At 44.7% G+C, this 14,128-nt stretch overlaps 1 protein-coding gene across 2 annotated transcripts in view; it reads right to left on the reverse strand.

Annotated features, from left to right (window-relative positions):
* Positions 1–14,128, reverse strand: part of LOC137325178 (dihydropyrimidine dehydrogenase [NADP(+)]-like) — a 598,790-nt gene that overhangs the window by 240,700 nt on the left and 343,962 nt on the right. For both annotated transcript variants that reach the window (XM_067989971.1, XM_067989972.1), the window contains exon 13: positions 2,270–2,485. In XM_067989971.1, coding sequence (XP_067846072.1) covers positions 2,270–2,485 — 216 coding nt within the window. The remainder of the gene's footprint in view (positions 1–2,269; positions 2,486–14,128) is intronic.

Raw genomic sequence — 14,128 nt, forward strand, 5'->3', positions numbered from 1 at the left:
TGTCTCCTAGCTCCTCAGCCTGTATTCAGAGAAACTCTTGTGCTCTAATCAACTCTACATCTCTCTTTCCCAAAATGCTGCACGTTTTGCTACTTAACTATAAATAACAATATAAAATGACAGTACTATATAAAAATAAGGACAGAAAATACAGCTTTATACTGAGGACTGAATTGTGTCTGTGTGCCCTGGTCCAAATATCGCTTATCCTCTAACTCCGCTTCACTGAAAACTGATTTCAATTATTTTGATTAGGTTACAAATATTAATAGTAGTTTTCTAACTGTATCTACACTTGGTCTTGGCTCCCTTATGCAATACCACAGAATATTGGCAATTATTTTAAATAAATAAGGACCTATTTAGCAATAAACTTTATCTGCTCCAACATGACAGAAGTTGGTTCAGTCCTACACTTTTTTGTTGTGATTTTTTTTATGCTCATGATGTTAGCTCTAAGAAATAGAAACTTTCTCATTGTAGATGCCTAACGAATGGACAGTATACGAAAATTCTCCCAAAGATGCTTGTCTTTTGCGAGGCTACATACTTAAAAGCATTCAAATCAAACATACAGTGTATGAACCACAGATAGCCCAAAAAAGATTTTCTAAATTAATTTCAAATGCAATTTACACAGGGCCACATAAGGGCAGTTATCCTACCCCTAGCCATAATCTGTCATATATCATTGTAGGTACAGCACAGGAGGAGACCATTCAGCCCATTGTGCTTATGCTGGCTCTTTGAAAGAGCTATCCAATTAGTCCCATTCCCCTGCTCTTTCCCCATAGCCCTGTAAATTTTTTCCCTTCAAGTATTTTTATAATTCCCTTTTGAAAGTTATTATTGAATCTGCATTCATCACCCTTTCAGGCAGTGTATTCCAGATCATTACAACTCGCTGCGTAAAAAAATGTTTCCTCATGTCGTATCTGGCTCTTTTGCTGATCACCTTAAATCCTAAATTGGACCGGATTTTGCTGCAAAATTAATGGTGAGGCTAACAGCATTCACCGTTATTTCTGTGCAAATCGTACAGTAACTGCGTAGTTAAACTTGGAAATCCGGAAGTTGCTGTACCAGAGGCGATCCTCCTCCGTAAGCTCTGCAAAAACGGCATCTCGCTGTCTGGCTCCCCATTCAAATGAATGGAACAGAGTGAAGTTCCTGTACTGATGTCATAGGTACAGACTAATCTCGCCAGAAAAAGTTAGGGCTTGTCCATTCCAGTCTAAGTACCCTTTTAACAGCATGGTAAGTTTTAATGACTGCCAAACAACCTCTCTGGCACTGAAAATTAACTTATACAAGTGTGGAGTCTCATTCCTTCAGATTTTAATTGTTGTTGGACATTTAAAAAAAAGTAATGCATTTTTATTTTTTTAACTTTTTCTTTCTGTTTCTTTTATCTCTGTCTCTTAATTCAATCTTTCTCACCCTCTCTTTATTTCGCTTTCTGTACCTGATTTGACATTGAATTCACTATTCTAACTTACACTTCCTTGTTCAGTCTCTGTGCGGCTTGTTAATGACTTCAATCTGATTGGTGAAGGAGATACACGTTACTTGCCCTGTTCACACAGGTCCCAGATGCCCTGTAGAGGGCGCCATGCTGTTTGGCTCTCTAATTTAGAGGAGGTTGCTGTGCAAAAGCTCATAGAAAGTCTATGGGCATGTACAAGTTCCATTCGTTTGCCGCTCACAGCAAAATCATTGACACAACCAAATTTGTCACTATTAAAAATACAGAAGTATAATCTCACAGAAGAAAAATAGTTCCCCCTTCTGATCAGACAATGACTAAATATAAGAGCTGGCACTTAATCATTATGAAATACGTAGAAAGATTAATTAAAAATATTACTGGTGTCAATACAGTTAGAAAACTGCCATTAATATTTGTAACCTAATCAAAATAATTGAAATCAGTCTCTGCTGTTCTTACCCCTTTTGAGCCATCACTTTGCTATTTTCATTTCTGTAACAACATCCTAACATAATCTAGATTAATTTTATAAAAGAGAACTTCTTATTTAAATTCACTTAGATACAGTCTTTTGAATGGCTTAGTTGATGATATTACTCATATCCACATGATCAGAATATAAACAACAAAATACATTTGGAAATACCAATCCCAACATAAATGATAATGATTGTCTGGTATCATTAAGTGTCCTTGAATGTTATAGTAATTATATACGTAATTGCCGCTGCGTAAGTAAATTGCAGGTTGACCACCTACTTTTACATCTTATGTGCCTACCTTATCGAGGGAGAATGTTTTTGTCAGAGCAAAGGCCCAACCTGCCTCAAAAGCTCTTCGAATCATTGCTGTGTTGGTTGTTGGAGGGGCACTGGCCAGACCGAAAGGATTCAGAAATTTCAATCCAGCCATCTCTACACTGATGTCCACGAGATCAATGGGTGTGTAGAAGAGAGGTAATTCAGGCTTCTCGGAAATGAGACAACCATGTAATGACTGTAAATTAAAAAAGGAAATGACAAAAAATTAAAAGTTAAAAAGAGCAACTTGTTACATAAATTAACAAAATATGGTCGTGAAATTATTTTAAATTTAGAAACAAAATTTTTTTTGTTTCCAGTTCAATTCTGTACCAATTCCCAAAATAATCATTATAAAAAGATCACAGTAGACAAAACTAAACTATACATGTGCTTTTACTCTTGAATAAGAATGAACATGTATGTAAATTAATATATATTTTAACTGGCCAAAGGTAAATTGTAACACACCATCACAGGTACAGTATCCCATGTATGTTTGGAAATTTCCAATTCATCTTCTGTAGACAGGCTCTAACTGCATCAAGCTGAGTTTTACTAATATTTAAATATTCATTAACCCATCATCTTGTGTACAGACCTAACTAATTCTGGCAGCCCAACTTGCATTCTACTCAAATAATTACAGCAGAAGCATTACTTTGTTTAGCATTATAAAATTGTTACAATGCTCTTAACACCATGGCAACTGTTTAAAATTGTGTGATTTAGTATACTTTTGTTTTAATTATAAACACCTAAATAAAATAAGCAGATATTTCTATATTAAAGAGCAAAGGGAACAACATTCTCTAATATAGTTGGAATTGAGGACAGTTGATCAGAGTATCAGATGCTAAGTATCAGGAGTTATGAAGGAGGAAGCTGAAAGAAATGTCAGCCATTGCTGCACATGAAAAATATTAAAGGGAAGTCCCCCTTCTCCTAACTGCAAGTAGCAATTTCAGTATATTACGGGGAATAATAAATAGATGAATGTACCACATTATATTTTGGTAACCCCAGAATAGTAGAGGATTGAACCAGCATAACTCCTACTTTAATTTAAATAATCTAGTACAAATTCAATACGTGGGGCACACATTTCTTAAAAAAAACTTATAAGTATGCTCGATATCTGTTATTCCTTTAGGAGGAACTGTGTTAAATATTTTCAATGTTAAAGATTTCACACTGGTTGACACACATTAGCTGTTTTTTTTTACATAGTTATGAATATATTGCCCTGAGATTGTGTAATCTGGCTACTGAGATCCTATGGGTTCGATTTTCGGACGTCCGAGCGGGTGTGTTCGTGGCGGTGGTGGGGGGGCTCCAAAAATTGCGGATTCCCGGGGCGGATCCGGAGCCCGGCTCCAATTAAAGCTGGCGGGATCCTACTTAAATCAATTAATTGGATACTTCAGGTCGTTAGCAGACCTGATTTGTAGGATATTTTAGGAGCGGTGGGATTTTCATCTAAACAGAGAGTGTTTTCCGTACTGGGGGAAATACTACCAGTTGAAATGGACGTGTTGCAGCCATCAGCCTGTGGCAGCTGCAAAGATCCATTTGACAGGTGGGGGTTGAGACCCTCACTCATTGCAGGAGGCCACTCTGTCACTTTGGACAAAGTTTGGCCTCCACCACCCTCCTCCTAACACTAAAATTCACCAACTTGCAACCTCAACCCCGGTGTGCAGACACATTTACCTACCTTGCCGACCCCCTCAAACGTACATCTTCCAGATGGGGGCCGCCGTAGCTGTGGTCATGACCTCCTCGGAGGACGAACAGCATCACCAGCCTCGCCGGCCACGCTGTCCACCTCTGACACGTGGAGCTCTACAACACAGTGCTGTGACACATCCACCTGCACAGCAGGAGGGAGGGCAACCGCATAGGGAGAAGTGTTGCAGAAGGCACTACCCTCGCCACAGGGTCTACAGACCGAGGCTCAGCTTCCTGGACCTCTCTGAGCAGCAGTGCACATGGAGGCTCAGAGTCACTCGACATGTAGGCGTGGACATCCGCAGCCTCCTTCATGCCGAGCTGCTCCCGGCTGGCCCGAGCACCATCTTCTTATCTGTCGCTGTCAAAGTCACCACTGCCCTCAACAACTCTGCAGTGACACAATGGGTGGCATCAGTTGTGGGTCTTCGTGGTGATCCTCAGGAAAGGGCATTATTGCACAAACCAGACAAGATTTGCAAAGATGTGGCAGTAGTGGTGACAATATATGTAATGTGAGTTGAGCAGAAATCAAATATAAGTAAAAATCATGACAATCCCTCAAACACCCTCGTGCATCCCCTTCATGCTCACGACACATTTGCCTTACGCTTCCTACTACACATATGTGATACATGCCCTGTGGCTGCAGCACAGGTAGTGGCAGGTTGGGTGAGGCTGACCGTGAAAGAGATGCATGAGAGGGTGAGTATGAGATAGAGCCATGAGATTGTATGAGGATTGGGTTGAGTGGTAGTGGTGGGATGAGTACTGGTGAGGTGAGTAAGTGCAGGTAAGATGAAGATGAGCTTTGAGTGGGTGTGAGGAGTGATGTGATAGAGTAGTATTGGCAGTGCAGGAGATGTGGGGTGGGGGCGGTGATGTGGCAGATGGAGTGTATGGGAATGAGTAAGTGTACTCACTTCGGCTGACCTACTTAGGTCATTAAAGCGCCTCCTGCACAGTATGCAGGTGCGCGATATGTTGGTGGTGCTGGTGACCTCCTCTGCCACCTCGAGGCAGGCCACTTCCTCCCGTCCGCCGGGGAGAAGATCTCTGTCTTCCCCCTCCTCCTCACTCCATCCAGTAGGACCTGGAGTGAGGTATCATTAAACCTGGGAGCAGCCTTCCCCCTGGGCTGCTCCATGCTGTAATTTTGGCTCCTTTCTGCAGCATCAGTCAGTGGAGGACTGCCCCTTTAAATAGGGCTCCTCCAGCTGACAGCCTATGATGCGGGTGCGCAGTCTGCCCGCTGTGCAGCTTTCCACCGTGAAATCCAGAAGCCAAGGTAAGTGCCCTCAATTAGGCTGCGATCGCGTGCGGAGCGCCCTGAATTGACTGGGCGCGTTACCCATGCGCCCAGTCGACCCCCCGCTGCCAACCCGCCTCCCTCCTAATATCGAGCCCTATAAATCACTCAAAATGATATTTGAAGACTTTTTCCAGTGCCTTTTACCCCCTCAATAACTGAAATTTCTAATGTTCAAAATAAATGTTTAAACAAAATAAACAATTCAAAAATGACATATTTCACAATAACACGATTACATTTTTTCACTGAATAATCTTTTGTGTCTTCTAACACCTTCATTAAAGTTTTCACTCAAAGACCTTGGATTCTACCAAAAGCCTGGAATTGGACTTGATATTTTTGCCTAGAGCTGTAACTTGATGTGCTGAATTTGGATTGTGCAGTCTGAGCCTAATTTTCCAGGAAGTATCAATACCGTTTAGGTGCATTGATGGAATATTTTTTACCTATCCACTTTCAGCCTAGTTAGCTTTTATTCAAATAATTTTGAAAAACAAGATGACATAGTTTAAAACCTTTGTTGAGGTAAAATTTCTACTTTATTTCTTTTTTAAAAAGAGGTTGTTTGTGTGCATGGAGAAAAAAACAAGTGTTCTGATTGCACACCTGTTGTAGCTTTTGTTTTGTGCACTATTACACATTAAAAATGGTGAGCGGTCACAACATTCCAATGGTATTGCACATAAAAGTGATGCTGTGACCACCTAATGTTATGTAAACATCAATCAACTGAATCCATGTCCTTTGTGTCAATTCTAACTACAGTATTTCACATTCACCACAGTGTATGTCCAGAAAATGGTGGACATCTCAATACAAGCCACGTCAAGTCCATCATACTTCCCTCAGGGACCACAGAAATCAGTGGTTTGTGTATCCCTGGCTCCTATTTTTGCTGAATAGCATGGGTTCAGCTCCTTATGCCCGCTTCATTTACCACCCCTCCTATTTAATGGCAATGTTGTTGTTGTTGCTTTGCCCAGAATTGTTAAATGACTACCCTGGTGGCTGGGCCATTCTGCCTGCCGCTGCTGGCTGATTGCTTGATGACCACCTCCCCGCCCATCCTCCCACAAGCCTTGGTGGTCTTGCATTACTCGTGAACTGTCAACCTCAACCACCCTGTTGTAATCAGAGAATAAAGCCCTTGCTGCTTCTACCCATGCCCGCCAATCAGCCTCTCGACGGCCTTGTATTTAACTTTCCCCAGAGAATCTCCTATTTTTAATTAATTGATTAATTACCCCAGAGAAGGCCCGATCTTTAATTAATTTCCCACAGAGAAACCCCAATCTTTAATTAATTTTGTTGACTGAAGCACGGGTGTTTACTTAATTATTGTTGCTAATTTACAAAGACCCTTTCAAATTATTAGCCCCACATCTTTAATTATTTTTTTCAACTTTCTCCCCAATTTATTTTATTAATTTATTCCCACCATAATCAACTTTCTTTAATTTATTATTTGGTCCTATCTCTCCCCAATTTGTGTAAGGCTGCTTTAAATTCATGAATCACCCATTTTCATTTAAGCCATTTTTCTCACTTCCATTTTTATTTTTGACTACCCTGTTTTTTTCTTACTCGACCTCTATTCTCCTTTTCCTGTATTCTCCATCTGCTGTCCTCTTCCCCCTCTTCTGTCCTCTCAACTGACCACTCTTTCTCCTCTTCCTTCTCCATCTTTTCGACCTTTCCACATCCTCTCCCTCACCTCGTTGGTTTCCAACAGTGTTGCCACTTGTTCTAGCCTCTCAACGCTGCTCTGATACCCTCTGGTGACCTTTTATTTTCTTGCTCCTCCCTCCTGTAGAACACTAACCCTCACAATCCCTCCACTGACCTTTAAGCCTGCTATAACTTTCCCTGTTTCCCACCCCGCCAGCCTTTACCCCACTTTACCTTCCCCCATCTGCCCCACCTCAATTGCTCTTTTCTAACCCTGTATCATCACAGTTTTACCTCAGCCCTGGTCCAATTATTTTCCACCCTCTAACCTCCCTTGAACTTAGTCTTGACTCCATGGGCCCGATATTAGGAGGGAGACGGGTTGGCAACGGGGGTTCGACTGGGTGCGTGGGTAACGCGCCCAGTGAAATCGGGGTGCTCCGCATGCGATCGCAGCCTAATTGAATGTACTTACGCGTGTTTCTGGGTTTCCCGTTCCAGACCTGCGCAGCGGTCGCACTGTGCACCTGCATCACAGGCTGTCAGCAGGAGGAGCCCTATTTAAAGGGGCAGTCCTCCAATGCTCTTCTTGCAGCAAAGAACCAAAATAATAGAATGGAGCAGGCCAGAGGCAAGGCTGCTCCAAGGTTCTCTGACTCCTCACTCCAGGTACTGCTTGATAGGGTGAGGAGTAGGAGGGAAACGTTTTTCCCATCTGATGGGAGGAGGTGGCCTCCCTCTGCCATCAAGGAGGCCTGGGTCGAGGTGGCCGAGGAGGTCAGCAGCAGCAGCAATGTGTGCCAAACCTGGATCCAGTGCAGGAAGCGCTTAACGACCTAACCAGGTCAGCCAAAGTGAGTATACTTACGCATTCTCCCACACTCCGTCTTCCACATCACCTCCACCACCACACAACTCCTTCTGCACTGCCACCACAACGCTCTTGCATCACTCCTCACATCCACTCAACCATCATCCTCACCTTGCCTCCACTTACTCAAGGCCCCAGTTCCCATTCGAACACTACCACGCAACCCAATCCTCATACAATCTCATGGCTATATCTCAAACGCACCCTCCCATGCAACTCCCTCACGGTCACCCCACCCACACCAATTCATGCAGCGGGTCACTATGCAACCATCACTCAATCACGCCTCTCTCTGTTTTGCCTTGATAGGAGAAGAGATGCCAGAATGCCCGGGAGAGGGCAAGGACCGGAGGAGGCCCGCCACACCAAGTGGCCCTAACGGACGCGGAGCAGCAGGCATTGGAACTAAGCCGCACGCTGGAGTGCTTGTCCGTGGCGGACGCCGAGACTGGGAGCGCACAAACGGCTGGTGACAGAAATCTAACACTCAGCAATCATGATATTTTTTTTTAAAATTCGTTCACGGGATGTGGGCGTCGCTGGCAAGGCCGGCATTTATTGCCCATCCCTAAGAGGGCTATTAAGAATCAACCACATTGCTGTGGGTCTGGAGTCACATATAGGCCAGACCGGGTAAGGACATTAGTGAACCAGATGGGTTTTTATGACAATCCGGTAGTTTCATGGCTATCATTACTGATACTAGTATTTTAATTCCAGATTTTTATTTAATTAATTGAATTTTTAAATTCGCCAGCCGCCGTGGCGGGATTTGAACTCGTGACTCTGGATTTTAGTCCAGGCCTCTGGATTACTAGCCCAGTAACATAACCACTACGCTACCGTACCCTCAATAGCGAATGATCTTAACATCACTTGGCATCTGGAGCACCTCAACATCTGTCCACATGCTTAATATCGCTTTCTGTTCTCTTGCAGGGCCATCTGCGACTGCCGTGACCGTGGAGGGCGATTCCTCAGAGGACCTGCCGGCCTCTAAGGGTGCATTGTCACATCTGAGCCAGCCATCCACCAGCACAGATACACATACCTCAGTGGGTCCCCATCCTCAGTTAGTTGGGCTTGCACACGGTGAGTCACCACGCACATGAGCACGAGCAGACCCTGGTGGCAGGGGCAGCCGTGGAGAGTCCGCATCGGTGGGGGCACTCTTCTCCAGGCTCTGCTCAGCTGGACCCAGATGCTGAAGCCTGGGGGCCAGCCATGAAAAGGAGAGTCATCGAGGGGCAGCAGCACATTGCCGAGGTACTGGAACAGTTGCCACGCGCACTCTCCACAATTGCGCAGAGGATGGAGGAGTCCAACTCCTCCATGAGTGGAATACTGTCACAGGGACGTTAAGGGACCTCTGAGATAGTGTCGCGGGTAGGTACGGGAATGTCTGTGATGGAGGAAAGGCTAACCTCCATCGAGCTTCAAGCACGGCTCAACGATGAGTCCATTCAGGCCGATAACGTCCGTTTGGATTCAGGGTGAGCAACATTCTGCTGTCTTAAACAGGCTGATAGATACATTACAACTGGCCTTCCAAGGTTTCACACAAGTCCTCCAAACTGTCGTCCAGCAGGGTGGAAGGAGTGATGTGGGCCTGGGCCAGGAGAGGGATGATGGTGAAATTGGACATAGAAGTGTGGACGCCACTCAAAGCGCTTCCACGTCTCACCCATTGCCCCCCCTCAACCAGTACCCACAATGCTGCCCCCTCTCCAGGTGGCCGAGTCTGCCCCTGCACAGGTGCAGGTGGAGCAGTCTATGGAGGGGCCCTCACCTGCACCGAAGCACAGAGGGCATCCACGCAAAGCATCTCATTGGTCAGGGCATGGACAAGAGCAACCTGCCACTACCTCTGCTGAAGCCACAGGGGAAGCACCACGTAGGGGTTCCCGTAAACATAAGACTAAGGTTTTGTGAGCGCAAAGGGGATGCACAAGGGTGTATGACAGAATGTCATGTTTTTCATTTAGTTTTGTTTGTTTTGCCAAGCACATTAAAATTTGTTATCACTACTACTGCCACGTCTTTGCAAATCTTGTCTGGTTTGTGCCCTGCAAATACACCTACACCCACTCTGCAGTGACACAATGGGTGGCATCAGGTGTGGGTCTTCATGGTGATCCTCAGGAAAGGGAATTATTGCACAAACCAGACAAGATTTGCAAAGACGTGGCAGTAGTAGTGATAACAAATTTTAATGTGCTTGGCAAAACAAACAAAACTAAATGAAAAACATGACATTCTGTCATACACCCTTGTGCATCCCCTTTGCGCTCACAAAACCTTAGTCTTATGTTTACGGGAACCCCTACGTGGTGCTTCCCCTGTGGCTTCAGCAGAGGTAGTGGCAGGTTGCTCTTGCCAATTAGATGTGTCACAGCACTGTGTTGTGGAGCTCCACGTGCCAGAGGTGGACGGCATGGCCGGTGAGGCTGGTGATGCTGTTCGTCCTCCGATGAGGTCATGACTGCAGCTATGGCAGCCCCCATCCGCAAGATGTACGTTTGAGGAGGTCCGCAAGATAGGTAGATGTGTCTGCACACCGGAGTTGAGTTTCCAAGTTTGTGAATTTTTGTGTTAGGAGGAGGGTGGTGCAGGCCAAACTTTGTCCAAAGTGACAGAGCGGCCTCCTGCAATGACTGAGGGTCTCCCACACCCCCTCCACACCTGTCAAATGGATCTTCGCAGCTCCCACAGGCTGGTGGCTGCAACACGTCTGTTTCAACTGGAGTGTTTCCTCCAGTACGGGAAACACGCTCAGTTGTGATGAAAATCCCACCCCTCCTAAAATATCCTCCCAATCAGGTCTGCAAACGACCTGAACTATCAAATTAATTGGCTTAAGTGGGATCCCGCCGGCTTTAATTGCCGGTGGGAGTCCCACATGCGGGGGCTGCGCACGCATCTAAGAACCCGGAAGTGGGCGGGTTGGAGCTGGGCTCCGGACCTGCCATGGGAATCCCGAATTTTAGCAGCCCCCCCCCGCCACGGACATCCGAAAATCGATCCCCATATGTACAATACCCCAGGAAATCAACTAGTATACATAAAATGCATATTGAGCTAAAGGTGGGGGGTATGTGAGAGAAAGGAGAGAGGGAGAGGAGGGGTGATAGGAAAGAGACATAGTGTGACTTTCTTCATTAATGTATTTTCAATTTTGAAGGCCAACAAATTATCTTCACCAATATTCTGTTGACAAAAAAGGTCACCTGTGAGACATTCTAATTTGAAACATCTATGAGGCAGAGAGAAAGAGAAAGAGATGGATAAAGACATATATAGAGAGAAAGGCAGATTGCCAATATCTGCACTTATACTAATTTGATCTCTTTGCTATTAAACTATAATAATATAAATTAAAGTAATATCTAAAAATAAGGACCGAATTTATGATTTTAAAATGAGGACTGAATTATGTGTGACTCCCAGGTCCAATGATCTCACATCCTATAACCATGCTTCACTTTAAGACTGCACTTCGTCTTGAATCTCTGTCTGAAATGCCACAGCAAACTGACTGCCATAACTCCAGAAGTGCACCCTAAAAAGGCAGGAACCTAATTATACCAGGCCCCGCCGACCCTGGGAATTCTTAATCGGCCTTGTAAGGGGCTGAGCCTCTACCATCCCCTGAGAGGTCTAATGCTGTCAATGGGGCAGTGCGCATGGGGATGAGTCAAGAGTCAAGGTGGGGGTGAGCCAGGGCCAGGGACTCTCCACTCAGAGTTCAAGCTTCCCTGGTTCAGAAAGTACTTGTTCCTGGAGCCTGGTATACCTAAAGAGATGAGGCATACCGGCCTCCAGATTGGTGAAAATGGGCCCCATCCAAGTGGGGGTGGGGGGGGGGGGGGAGGGTCCAGGTGAGGGGAGCAACCTGGACCCCTGAAGGAAGGAGAATTATTTTTCTAAAAGCACTGAAATGAGGATAGCAGTGTGCGAGAGTACTGGGGAAGGAGTGTTGGAGTACTAAGAGTAGAAGCCCTAAAGGGGTGGGAACCGTGGAAGGGAGGTTGTGGCGTCGGGGAACATTGGGTGTGTTGTGTTGATTATCTTGAAGCAATGACAGGTGGGTGGTAAGGCTTGGGAAGAGTGGATGAGGGTAGGGGAGATGCAGTGTTTGCAAGCAAAGAGTGGTAGTCACACAGTGTGGAAGTGCTGGGGAGGGAAGATAGGGTCTGAAACTGGGATGTAGCAATGTTCCAGAGGTCTGGGGTGTGAGACTATTTTTAGGGGGAGGGAGTGAAGGAAAATGAAGCCTGTTTTCCAAAATTGCTTTCCTGGTATTGAACTAAGAAACCTGTTCTACTTATTTAAAGTGCTTAATGAGCTTATACTGCAATAGAAGGCAGTATGCCAGAAAAGCAATTAGTGGGAATCCACTTTTGCAAGAAAAGGCCCACAGCTGAATTCCTGGCCATCACTAGGGAGTTGGCTTTAAATTCTATAAAGCACTAGCTTGGTAAAAGGGTAGTAAACATTTTAAAGAACATAAAGTCAGTTCCTGGACCATGGCCAAGAACACTGCTTTTGATCTTTTCTCAGGGTCAGGTCATCAGCTAGGAGAGAAGAAAGGGAGTAAAGGCATAGGGTTCAGTTCTTGGTGCACAGGAGTGGGTAAAGAGGGAGGGGGAAAGGCCACCTCAGGACTCAGAAGCGGGAAAGGCAGAAGGAAGCAAGGAAAGGCAGCAGGATGAGAGTTCGACAAGAAGCCTGATCTTTGCAGGCCTCACATGGATGGCACTGTGAGGACAGAACCTATCTTGAAGATGGAGCTGGAAGGACTCAATTATAGTAAGTATAGTAGATAAAGTTTAGGGAAATAGTATTACCAAACAGTAAAATGCTACAGGAAATAAGTGTTAAACTTACAGAAGTGTACGCTGTACACAAGAATTTTATTCTATTACTTGTTGATCTCCCAAGATTTGGTCTTCTTATCTAAGGAAGGATATACTTGCCTTAGAGGTGGTGCAACAAAGGTTCACTAGATTAATTCCTGGGATGAATATAGGAACATAGGAATATAGGAACAGGAGTAGGCCATTCAGCCCCTCGTGCCTGCTCCGCCATTTGATAAGATCATGGCTGATCTGTGATCTAACTCCATATACCTGCCTTTGGCCCATATCCCTAAATACCTTTGATTGCCAAAAAGCTATCTATCTCAGATTTAAATTTAGCAATTGAGCTGGTATCAATTGCCGTTTGCGGAAGAGAGTTCCAAACTTCTACCACCCTTTGTGTGCAGAAATGTTTTCTAATCTTGCCCCTGAAAGGTCTGGCTCTAATTTTTAGACTGTGCCCCCTACTCCTAGAATCCCCAACCAGCGGAAATAGTTTCTCTCTATCCACCCTATCTGTTCCCCTTAATATCTTATAAACTTCAATCAGATCACCCCATAACCTTCGAAACTCTAGAGAATACAACCCCAATTTGTGTAATCTCTCCTCGTAACTTAACCCTTGAAGTCAGGGTATCATTCTAGTAAACCTATGCTGCACTCCCTCCAAGGCCAATATGTCCTTCCAAAGGTGCAGTGCCCAGAACTGCTCACAGTACTCCTGGTGCGGTCTAACCAGGGTTTTGTATAGCTGCAGGATAACTTCTGCCCCCTTCTACTCTAGTCCTCCAGATATAAAGGCCAGCATTCCATTAGCCTTATTGATTATTTTCTGCACTTGTTCATCACACTTCAATGATCTATGTACCTGTACTCCTAGGTCCCTTTGGACATCCACTGTTTTTAACTTTTTACCATTTACAAAGTATCCTGTTCTATCCTTTTTTGATCCAAAGTGGATGACCTCACATTTGTCTACATTGAATTCCATTTGCCACAGTTTTGATCATTCACCTAATCTATCAATATCCCTTTGTAATTTTATGTTTTCATCCACACTGCTTACAATGCCACCAATCTTTGCGTCATCGGCAAACTTAGATATGAGACTTTCTATGCCTTCATCTAAGTCGTTAATAAATATTGTGAATAATTGAGGCCCCAAGACAGATCCCTGCGGGATTCCACTAGTCACATCCTGCCTATGTGAGTACCTATCCATTATCCCTACTCTCTGTCACCTTTCGCTCAGCCAACTTCCTAACCAAGTCCGTACATTTCCCTCGATTCCATGGGCTTCTATCTTAGCTATCCCTCCATCCACATGAGGCGAGGTTGAGTAGAATGGGCCTATACTCTCTGGAGTTTAGAAGAATGAGAGGTAATCTAATTGAAACA

The sequence above is a fragment of the Heptranchias perlo genome, chromosome 9 (genome assembly GCF_035084215.1).
Source record: "Heptranchias perlo isolate sHepPer1 chromosome 9, sHepPer1.hap1, whole genome shotgun sequence".
NCBI classification, from domain to species: domain Eukaryota; kingdom Metazoa; phylum Chordata; class Chondrichthyes; order Hexanchiformes; family Hexanchidae; genus Heptranchias; species Heptranchias perlo.